The following is an 11,419-nucleotide window of genomic DNA, read 5'->3' on the forward strand; positions in this document are numbered from 1 at the left end:
GTGTGTGTGTGTGTGTGTGTGTGTGTGTGTGCGTGTGTGTGTGTGTGTGTGTGTGCGTGTGCGTGCGTGCGTGTGTGTGCATGCATGTGTGTGTGTGTGAGGAACTAGTTCATCAAAACTTTACAAGCACTAGAGCTGCTGTGAAATCTGCTGAACATTTTGAGCTGCAAACTGTTTTAGATGTAAAATCTCTGCCCAGTTTTACAGTGTGCTATATAAAAATATCTTTTACAGAATAATATATTCTGCAATCTGTGTTCAAACTGATGCAGACTCTTAATGCTCCTTTGCTACTTTTTGACTCATGTTGCATAGCACCAAGATGCTGATGGGGAAGGAGAGTTTTTACACCACAGTTAATCTGCATCATTTAAAGAAACCTGTCGGTGAGCTTCTTGTCATATATCTGATTTCCTAAAGGGTTCTGTCCAATAAAATCAGGATACTGTGCTGTTAAATGCTCAGTTTTCCTTCAGACTGGTGACTCAGAGATGACGGTGAAGCTGCAGTGACATTTATGGTTCAGTCAAAGGCAGAGCCAGATAGAGGAAATTTAAGGTCGGCCTGCTCAATCAATTGACCTCAGTCTCAACCAACTTTCTACTGTTTGCGTCATCAGGATTTATGTGTTGTTTTGCCTTTTCCCTGTGGGTATACATTAATGAGGCAGTCCTGGACTCTCCTTGTGTGTGCGTGTTATTGTTTATTTGTTGCGATCAAAGTTTGACATGTTTGTTTTCCTACCTGAGATTGTAATTGTGATAATGGAGGGTAATGGTATTTAATTGTATTTGGGAAGCATAATCTCGATGAAATAGAAAAATAATGTATTATTTAATTTGTTTTAGCTGGTGATTCTTTTCATTAAGTATTTTACTATCTGGAACCAAACCAGATAGCAAACCAGGACCCAAATGTATGAAACCAGTCACCCAGTAAAACTAATAAAAATAAAACTCTCATTTAGATAAGATAAAGTATGAACACTACAGCAAACAAAATAATTCACCAATGTCAATGAAAACTTGGCAAAGAATTATTAGATAAATTAGAGGTGGTCATTTTTAAGCATGCCACTGTGTCATTTGTAATATAAAAATGGAAAAATGTTATGTAAATACATAAAACTGACATTTTAACAATGTCTTTATCTGATGTTTCAGGTGTAAAAAGTCTGTAGTCAAGTTAAATAGCTTGACTGCAGACATTTTAGATTTTCTTAGTTAACACCTTTCTGCTTTTTTGTCATGTTTTTTTATTTATTTTGGTTAAACATTTGAACAATATGTTCTCACAACTGTTACTTTAACCTCCACAACTTATGTGCACAGAGGGAGTTTCTTATTCATTCCAAAAAAAATTCAAATGCTTTTGCACATCCATCAATTGTTTCCATATAATTCTCTACTGCTTTTGGACATTTGCTCATGTCCATCAAAATCTACATCTACTTACAAAAACTGAAAGGTCTTGAACTACAAAATTTTAAGTCCTCATTTTGTTGATTGAGCCAAAAATGTTGAACAGCTTGAAAAAATCTGTCAAGCTAATGCTATACATTTCTTTAGCATTCTTTCCTGAAATATGTTTCCCAAATCGAACCGTTCCTCTCAGGTAAATCTCACTTTTTTTCACTAATAAGATGTGAAACAAGTTCTCATTCTGTGTAACATTTCTTTTTGGATGTACAAGATTGATTTACAGTACTGCGATATTGTTTGCAGCTGTTTACAGCTTTACTCTAAGGGGTTTTTCTTACATATTTGTTGTACTTTACATTTGCACAATGATTTGAACATCAGAGTTGCAAACAGCGTCCACCCAGCCATCAATACAGTAATGCGTAACTTATGTATGGATTTCAAATGGCTGTGCAAATACAGTATCTTGAACATTTTTAGGTAGTGTAACCAAGATCAGACTTTTTGAAGAGGAAAACAAAGAGTGAATTTTCGTATTAAAAACATGTTCAAGCCATTTGACTGTCTTGTTCACAAACATCATGGTAGGACTTTTGCTTTGCAGACAATGACACTATTATTGACATGTTTGCTTTCGGGAATTGATTAATTATTATCCATTTTGAGCAAGTGACAAACTTTGCAGGTTATCAATGTTTTGTACTGTGTAACTGGTTGAGAAATGCTCTCGTTGTTGTGCAGATGTAAAGGCTGATGTGCGAAATGCACTAAAGCGCCTGGCAAAACTGAATCTGTTCTTGAGCGTATTTATGGTTTTTGTTTTTTATCTTATGTCTCCATCTCGTGGAGAAAATGGTGAAAAACATCTTTTCTCCGATTGGCCTAATTTGCGATGTGCTTCTTTCTGATTGGTTCTTAAATGCACACCCTGACTTTTAAAGTTTCCGTAGAGAAACAACTGAAACTGAACTATTTTCTGGCATTATTTAAATAAAATAATGTTGCAAAAATTATTAGTTTTAGTCATTATAAAATGTACGTTTCAGCCTATTTTAATTCATGGATTAGCAAATAAAAACATGATCGCTTGGAGCTGAGGCGTGGTTCCTAAACGAGGAGGTGTTCTTGTTTCTTGTCGGAAGAGAAAAGCGAAAGGAGTTTGGGATATCGAAGTTGTGAGAGCTTCCACCTGAGGGTGTTCTGACAAAATGAGTGGATTTAAAACATTTCTAAGCTCAATATTTATTTTCTTCCTGGTGGATTGCTGCCTGGTTGGTTGTGATATAACGGACGGAAACACGGAGCATCTCAAGAGGGAGCACTCTCTGACGAAGCCTTACCAAGGTAAGAGGAGCTAGCCAACCGGATGGTCGGACTGTTTTCTTCTCCCACCGCGTCTCAGAAGGTTTCCAGTGGTCTCTCTTGCTCAAATGAACATCTTTCTGGCAGTTTTAACATGTTTTTACATCCACTGTGTCAAATAATAAGGTAGTGGATAAAGACGTAGCAACGTCAACAACACAAAATAGCTGAACACAACACGAACTCGTGTTTTCTGTTGCTCAAACAAATATCCTCTGCAGTCTTAGTTTGAACTTTGAAGTCAAGTTAACAGGCATAGGCTTAAATAGTAGCACGAAAGACTGTATAGAAGTGCAGTTTACTTGTTTTTTTTTTTTATCTGAGCTACTTGTCTTTTATACATGTGTAGACCCTGAATGCTTAAAAAGAAGTACGTGTGTGTGTATGTTTCAAACTCTCATTCAAAAGGCTTCTTTAGGTGAAATGTTTTTATCAAAACTTCTGCGTAAGCACTTAGGATTGTCACATCCTGGATGACTGACAATCTAACCCAGCTTATCTGTAGATCTTTTATTTAATACTCCAATTTTTTGTATATTAGCCAGATCTGCCAAAAAACAGAGCAGTTGTAGCTAAGTTTTACATTTTATTGCTCTAATTCAGTTTTTTAAAATAAATGTTATACAGCATCTTATGTTGTATTTTTCATGTATTTGTAATTTATTCCTCTAATTCTGTTTTTGCTTTAATGTGCTGAACAGGTTTTGGGGAAATTTATGCTCACTCTAAGTGAAGAGCTTTTTGTTTGCTCCTATGGCAGATTTTTGGTTTTTACTTGAAACAGGAGCCTAAAGAATGAGGCTGCTGAGCTTGAAGAGCAGCTTTATTACTGCCTGCCGTTTCCTGTAGGTGCCTGGTGAAAGCCTCATACTACACGGATCTAGTCTGCACACCTGTCAGACTATGTAAACAGTCATCGAAACACAGTTCAAACACAGAGTGTTTGTTTTATGGACACAACTAATTGCTGTTATAGAATGACACACAATTCCTAATATATTATGGCTATATGCGTTTGTATATTTAATTCCACAACTGTCTTTTAATTTTTTTCTCAAACAAATTGTTGTATTGGCACCGAGGAAATTAATAGTAATTAAAGTTCTGAAAATATAAGGTAGCAATGCACATAAAAAAATAAATCACAAAAACCTAGTAAAATAAAATGAACTAGCTACTTTTAGTTTCATTCAACTTGCATAAAGCCTCGGTAAGGCTATATAGAAAAATAACACTGAGTATTACCTCCTGGTGTACAACTGTTGTAGCTTTGTGGATTTACAGCTGTATCATATTTGTTTAGGCAATGGTAAGTGTACATTGAGAGTGAAACGGAGTCATGAACATTTGTCTTTAGTTCTTTTCATAAACTCTTCATGGCATTAATAATCATTAAGACAAATGATTTCACCTCAGAAACTCACCTGAATGAATATAACAATCATGTATCGTGAGATAAATTCAAGCCAATAATAGAGAAGTTGAACTTCTCCATGAACAAAAAATGGGTAATTTTAGGTTTTTAACATCCAGAAATGTTATCAAAACTTCAAATTAACCTGCTGTGGAAGCAACTTGTGTTCAGCTTATAATGCCATGATAGTCTTGCAGGTTAAAAAACACATTTATTAATTTAAAAGCTCTGATTTTCGGCTCAAAAGATGATGTTGTTGTAGACTGCACCTTCAGGGGTTGCTGATTTCTCTTTGGTTCTCACATGTTTCTTCTGAAGGTGTTGGCAATCAGTGGGATTTCTGGGGAAGCACACTGGTGACGAGCTCATATGTCCGCCTTACTCCAGATGAGCGAAGCAAACAGGGATCCATATGGAATACTGTGGTGAGGAAAGTTTATAACGTATGCTCTCTGAAGTGAAGTACTTGCATGATTTGTTTTACACTTTGATGAAGAGGAGTCACAAAAACCGAAATCCAGAGTTAAACTACCAACCAAGTAGAGCAACAAGTGGAGTTTTGTTGATTTTGATCCTGTTGATTGAAAGATTTAAAATACTAAAACTTCAGAAATCACAAGTCTTATAATTGTATTAGTGTAGAAATCCAACAAAAACATTTTCCATTTGAATTGACTGAACATTTGAATGGGCTGCACAGTGGTTCTGGGTTCGATTCCCAGTCTTTCTGCATGGAGTTTGCATGTTCTCCCTGTGCATGCGTGGGTTTTCTCCAGGTACTCCGGTTTCCTCCCACAGTCCAAAAACATGACTGTCAGGTTAATTGGTCTGTCCAAATTGCTCCTAAGTGTGAGTGTGTGTGTGCATGGTTGTGTGTCCTGTGTGTCTCTGTGTTGCCCTGCGACAGATTGGCGACCTGTCCAGGGTGACCCCACCTCTCGCCCGGAACGTTAGCTGGAGAGGCACCAGCAACCCTCCTGACCCACTGAGGGACAAGGGTGTAAAGAAAATGGATGGATGGATGAACATTTGAATCTATTGGCCTCAGTGATCTGTCGAACATCTACCCAAAAATGTGTCTGAAACATGTGGTTTTGGCTAAATATTAAAAGGCCTATCAATAACATTTTACAGGAACTTGCTGAAAGCAGTTTTATTGTCATTGAACAGGCAGATCTGAGTCTTTGTTCTCACTTCAGTGTTTATGCAAATTCCTTGCAGCCTTGTTACCTGAAGGACTGGGAGATGCATGTGCAGTTTAAAGTTCACGGATCAGGAAAGAAGAATCTCCATGGCGATGGCATCGCTCTATGGTACACGAAGGACAGACTGCATCCAGGTACATTTTCCTGTCATTCCCCGTTTCTGCTGAGGTCTTTTGTGGAAGAAACTCGTGGCTGAGCTTTTTTATTTGGTCTTTGTCTTTGTTGCAATCATGTTTGGATTTAGTAATACAAAGAAATTCACAAAACAACTGTGCTTTTGCTCTACAAAGTTTAAAATTGATTTAAAAAATTTTAGAAATCAGACTTTTTTCCTAATATAGTTTTGAAGAGGAAAGTCTAGTAGGACCTTTATTTTAGAAGTAATACTTTTATCATTAAAAAACAAAAATAGTTTCATCAAAAACTTGTCTTTCTTTTGTTTTTTTTTTGTCACTTTGAGCTGCTTTGCCTTTCTCTTTGCCTGCTTTAGCAGGTTTATTTTTAGCATAGAAATTTTTAGCACAGAAAATTTAGGAAAACCACATTCCAAAAATAGCTTTTTAAAACGTTAAAAGCAGGATGGATTGTCAGGCACAGCAAAACAGGTACAATTCATCCATCCGTCCGTCTGTACCTGTTTATTCCTGCAGGGGGTCTGGTGCCTGTCTCCATTCATTGGATAGGAGACAAAGATAGCTTGAAGTGTTTTTGCTAAGATAAATAGTTTAAGTTGTTTAAAAAGTCATTGAGGTTTTGATGGTAGAAAAGGAACATTAAAGAATTGCAATTATGATAAAATACAGACTTGAATATAGACAATATATAATTAGATTAGATGTAAAAATCTAAATCCAATCATTTTCCATCATATTGAATGATCCTCACTGTCATTGTGACTCCATCATACAATAGCCTGATGTCTGTTTCCATCGCCACAGCTTCTTCTCATATTCGCTGTTCACACAGTGTGTGTCGTTGTCTGCTCATGTCTTGCATCATCTCTGCCTCCATCCTAGGCCCTGTGTTTGGAAACCAAGATCAGTTTCATGGCCTGGCTATTTTTTTGGATACCTTCCGCAATGACCTCCATGGAATGGATGTAAGTGTGCAGAGTGAGGCTCCTGTGGATTGATCCGCTTGTTTCTTTGCAGGGCCTGTTTTTTCCAACAATGCTCACTTCCACGGGCTGGCTGTTTTTATAGATACTTACTCTAATGATGATTCGACGGATGTGAGTGGTTCCTGTCGGCATGCTCTTAATCTCGTTTCAGTGCTGAGTTTGCTTTCTTTTTGGTAAAGCAGCATGCTGTCAGAATGTGGAGCATGTCAGCATCGAAAACTTACAAGAAGTTCATTATGTATATACTTAAAGAAAATTATCTACTATTGTTCTGTTGAACTGTAATAAAATCTGAAAAAAGGTCCTTTGTCACGAGATAAATTAGTTAAAAACTGCAGCAGCTTTTTGTTATGCCTGGTACAAAATTAGATCTGAAACCATTAGCTTAGTTTTGCATGCAGGAATCAGTTTTCAGTGCTGCATATAAGTGAAGGAGTGCCTGAACTCTTAAGTTGTTTCATTTGCACAATTTATTTTGCATTTATTTGCATCTCATTTTTGTTATTAATTTAACTGTAGCACTTCTTTAACATTGCACGATTTGTCCAATCACCAGCGCTCCTTCCCCTACATCTCGGCCATGGTGAACAACGGCACAGTGAGTTATGATCACGGTAAAGATGGCCGCTCGTCGGAGCTGGGAGGCTGCTCAGCTGACATTAGAAACAGAGACTTTGACACGTACCTCGCTATCCGCTACTCCAGAGGAAGACTGACGGTAAGCAGTGAAACCTTGTGGTTCATTCCTGAATCAAATGATTGGATGCCTCCTCGACACACAGCCAAGTTCTACAGATATATTAAATATTTGATACAAATATGCAAAAGCAGAGACGCATCTAAAATCTAAAAGATTCTCAGGTCCCATAGCTACAAAACAACATGTTTAAAACTAATAATAGAGAATTACACCTTTATTTTCACCAGGCTATTTCTGTATAGTTTTCCTTTTTATTTCTTTAAGTCAAGAAATGGTTTCATAAAGGGAATAGATTCTGGGTTTTTCCAGAATAGTTCTCTTCCACTGATTTCTTCAAACACATGAAAGCAGCCTTGTGCTTACATAAGGCTCCCATGCTAATGCCAGTTCAATGCCCAAGTTGATCCTCACTTTTCTTACATAAAGACATCTCCACAGCAGCTTTTCATTTTGAGCTTTTTGGGTTTCAGAGTGTAAAATCTTTACTTATTGCATCATGAGGGAAATCACTGAACCATGTCCTTTTTTTATATACCTAAATGATTTAATGTTACGTCTCTGTATGTCTGCAGGTGATGGTTGACGTGGACGACAAGAACGAGTGGAAAGAGTGCATCGACATCGGAGGTGTTCGTCTTCCTACTGGATATTTCTTCGGTGCATCAGCAGCAACTGGAGATCTCTCAGGTAAAGTCAGAACACAAAAATGAAAATAAGTATCACTTAATTGACTTTTTAAAGCAATTCTGTGGTGCTGCCAAGGTTTTCGTTTGGAGACATTCTATTGAAATTGCATATTTAAATCTTGAATGTATAGTTAACAGTTTATGCTCATTTGTTCCAGATAATCATGATGTCATCTCTATGAAACTCTACCAGCTGATGGTGGACCACAGCCCTGAAGAGGAGAACTTGGACTGGACTAAAATCGAGCCCAGCGTCAGCCTTTTCAAGTCCCCCAAAGGTAGATCAGGAATTCAGAGAAACAAACAAAACAAACATCATTTTTGGCAAAATAGAAATCAATACTTGCATCTGTTTTCCAATAACTCATTGAAGTGAATCCAAGGTACATGCTTCCGTCAAGGTTATTATCCATTATTTTCTGTTTTACAATACAGTAAAGTAACACTTGAGTTATTACATTGTGAACTAAATGGCCGATGACTTCCCTGCTACATCTTGCTTTTGCACTAATCAGATAATATACTCATACTGATCTTTATAGCAAATAACCGAATGGCTTCAAAAATGTCTTCAATGTGGAAGTACTTAAATTTGTACGGTGTGTGCAGGGCAGAGAGAACTTCCGGCTCAGGCCACTTGCAAAAAAAGAAGACAAGAAAAATAGAAAGTAAACAATGGTTATGCCCTTTTTCCAATTTTGTGTAGTGTATAATTAAAAAAATCTATTTTTAATTAAAAAATCTAATTGAATGTAGGAAAAAAAAAGTTTTTCTTTTTTTGTTTTTCACATTTTTGCTTAAAGAGAAAACAATCTGCCTGAATGTAAACAGATCATGATAGGAGTAGTTTTTCTAGTATTTATGTTGTATCAGAACTGTTTGTTTTGCGACAAACAGTTCTGATACAGTATTGGTTTATTTATGGAGAACTGCTTCCATATCCTTTCAGTTCACCTCAAATTCGTGGATAAGTTGGTGATAGTTGCATAGAAACTTCTGTCCAAAACCATCCAGAGGGCAAATTAAAACTGAAACGCAATTAATCTGATAATACAAACATTAAAAGAAAACAATTGAGATTTCTGACATGAAAGTGAAGGATGAGAATAAAAGCAAAACCAGTGATAACATGGAAGTAGTGGAAGTTTAAGCTAACGGTAAGACATCACAGAGTGCATTGAAATGGATTGTTTCTCCTGTTTTTCCACAGACAACATTGATGATCCTACTGGAAACTTCCGGGGCACGCCCCTCACAGGTTGGAAGGTGTTCCTGCTCCTGCTGTGCGCTCTGCTGGGAATTGTCGTGTGCGCGGTGGTGGGAGCTGTGGTTTTCCAGAAGAGACAGGAGAGAAACAAGAGGTTCTACTGAGCAGAGAAACTCGTCACAGAGGTGGAGCTTTGTTGTGGAATGAACTGTTCCCAGATGACAGAACGCAGAAGCGCATTCAATGTGAACTTTTTACTGAAGATTGTATAAATGTTTATAACTTTTAAAGCACTGCATTACGAGTGAATCATGGTATGAAGGTGGAGGACAAGCGGTGACATCTTCAGTGACCCTAAAGGCTGATTTTTGTGTGCTTGTTCATTTATTGCAGGGTTAAAGTTGAAACAACATGGAATCCAGTCTGTAAAATATCAGGCTGTTTGTCTTTTTTAAGCCACCTGTTCTGCAAAAGTTAATAATGACATCATAATTTAGGTATTTATTTTTGTCTTCCAACTGTTTTTTACTTCTTTTTACAAAGAAAAGCTCTACCAGACAAAAACTACTCATTCAAAATACAAAAAGGATTTAATCTAGTAAAATATAAAAGTGTTTGACCTGTGACCCTGATCAAGGTGAGAAGATCAAGTTTTATTTGTTTTCAGCGTTTTGTGTTACTGCCATTCTCTTTCTGAAAACCAGAACCCTGAGGCTTCCTCTTCGAAGTTTTGAGTTTACGTTTTGTTTCATTGGACATGTGTTAGAACAAACTTTGGTAGCTGTCTGGTGTTTTAATGCTTGTTTTTTTTTTTTTATGCATCGTCGCTTAAAGTGTCAACGGGTGGATACTGTTTAAAGTCTGTAGTTCTTAATTCTAATTTTTCTATGTTTCAAACTGTCGGAAAGAAACAACATCTAGCTCTTTCTAATTATGTTTTACTCAGTGGCTGGAAAATAAAGTAATCTAGAAACATTAAAAAAAAAAAAAGGTATTTGAAAAGAATTTGGGTTTAATCTATGAAGAAAATGTAAAGATGGTTAAATAAGCATCTTTTTTTAAAGTGTTTGATCAGAACGTTCATACATGAAGAGAGAAATTGAGCTGCTGTCAATTTATAATCAATCATCTGGTGATCTCTTCAGTTTGCCTGTACTAACAGATATACAATGAGGGGGTTTGTGCTTGGAAGCTGTCTTAGTTAATTTAATGTGTATGGCTGTGTGTTGGCTATGATTTTCTGATTTATTTTTATTTTATCTTGAAATGACATCGGTTTGTGGATTGGATTCTAAATTTTGCAAAACCTTTATAAGTGCAAAGACGTTAATTTAGAGTTTAGATTGTGTTTGATTTAAAACGGTTATGAAATTAATCTCCCATGACGCCACATGTCAAGCCCAGTTGTTCATTGTTTTCCTATTTTCTTCATTATGTGATTGTCCCCAGTCAGCAATGTTGATGGTGAATTCATTAATACAGTGTTAATCATGAAATCGCAGCTATAACTATACCAGAGCTTATTGTTGCACTCATGAATGTTGAAGCTCATAATGTCTGCATCTTTTATTTTGACTCCAAATACTTTTCTTGCCATGTCAGCTTAGTTTGTGATGAAACTTGAAACGGCTCCACTCATCAGAAATAATTAATAAAAATGGGGAAAAAATGATTTCTTTGTGTTTTAAGTATTTTAAATAACTCTTTAAGTTTTTTCATTTCTTTTTGTATGTCTATCCTGGCAGCTTAGGCAAACTTTATGGTGGATCTAGTCAAGTAAGCTGCGTTTTCTAGAAACACATGGTTAGCTTTGCAAGGAAGCAAAGAACGCCGCTTTTTGTTTTTAAAACTTTTTTTATGATTAAAATGAGTGAGCTAATTTTCAACTGAGTTTATATATCTAATTTAACTGGTAATATTAAATGCACAGTGCCATGAAAAAGCAGTAGTTCTGTTGATTTTTCTGTTTTGGAGAGTGGTGAGCCTTCCCCGGTTTATTTTATTGTATATAAATTGTATGTCTGGCTCTCATTTTCATGTCTTTTATAGCAAATGTTTTCTATGTATTTTAACGTCTAGAGTAGTTGACAGTATGAAAGTTGTTCTTCAAGGAAACCAGCTGGTTTTTAATTGAATTCGGTTTGTTTGTATAGAGCCATATTTTCTTTAAAGTCATCTCAGAGCCATCTTCATGTAAACAAGTTGAATTCAAATCCATTTTTTAAATCAATAAGTTTTAGTAGCATCACATTCGGTACAATAAGAGTCAAATTCAATCAAGTTGAAAAGTAATTTCAAACCATT

General features: G+C 36.3%; 1 protein-coding gene across 2 annotated transcripts; it reads left to right on the forward strand.

Moving 5' to 3' along the window:
- The first annotated feature begins 2,550 nt into the window (after positions 1-2,550).
- On the forward strand, positions 2,551-10,787 carry lman2 (lectin, mannose-binding 2). 2 transcript variants are annotated; one of them, XM_008420848.2, is made up of 8 exons: positions 2,551-2,765; positions 4,516-4,622; positions 5,419-5,536; positions 6,554-6,633; positions 7,079-7,240; positions 7,795-7,909; positions 8,067-8,186; positions 9,119-10,787. In XM_008420848.2, the coding sequence occupies exons 1-8, from the start codon at positions 2,630-2,632 to the stop codon at positions 9,277-9,279; spliced, it is 999 nt and encodes a 332-aa protein (XP_008419070.1). In that variant the 5' UTR covers positions 2,551-2,629; the 3' UTR covers positions 9,280-10,787. The 2 variants fall into 2 exon arrangements, with proteins under 2 accessions (XP_008419070.1, XP_008419069.1); XM_008420847.2 differs by lacking the exon at positions 6,554-6,633 and adding an exon at positions 6,419-6,501 and having other exon boundaries at positions 2,553-2,765.
- The last annotated feature ends 632 nt before the right edge of the window (positions 10,788-11,419 follow it).

Source organism: Poecilia reticulata, linkage group LG10, assembly GCF_000633615.1.
Source record: "Poecilia reticulata strain Guanapo linkage group LG10, Guppy_female_1.0+MT, whole genome shotgun sequence".
NCBI lineage: Eukaryota > Metazoa > Chordata > Actinopteri > Cyprinodontiformes > Poeciliidae > Poecilia > Poecilia reticulata.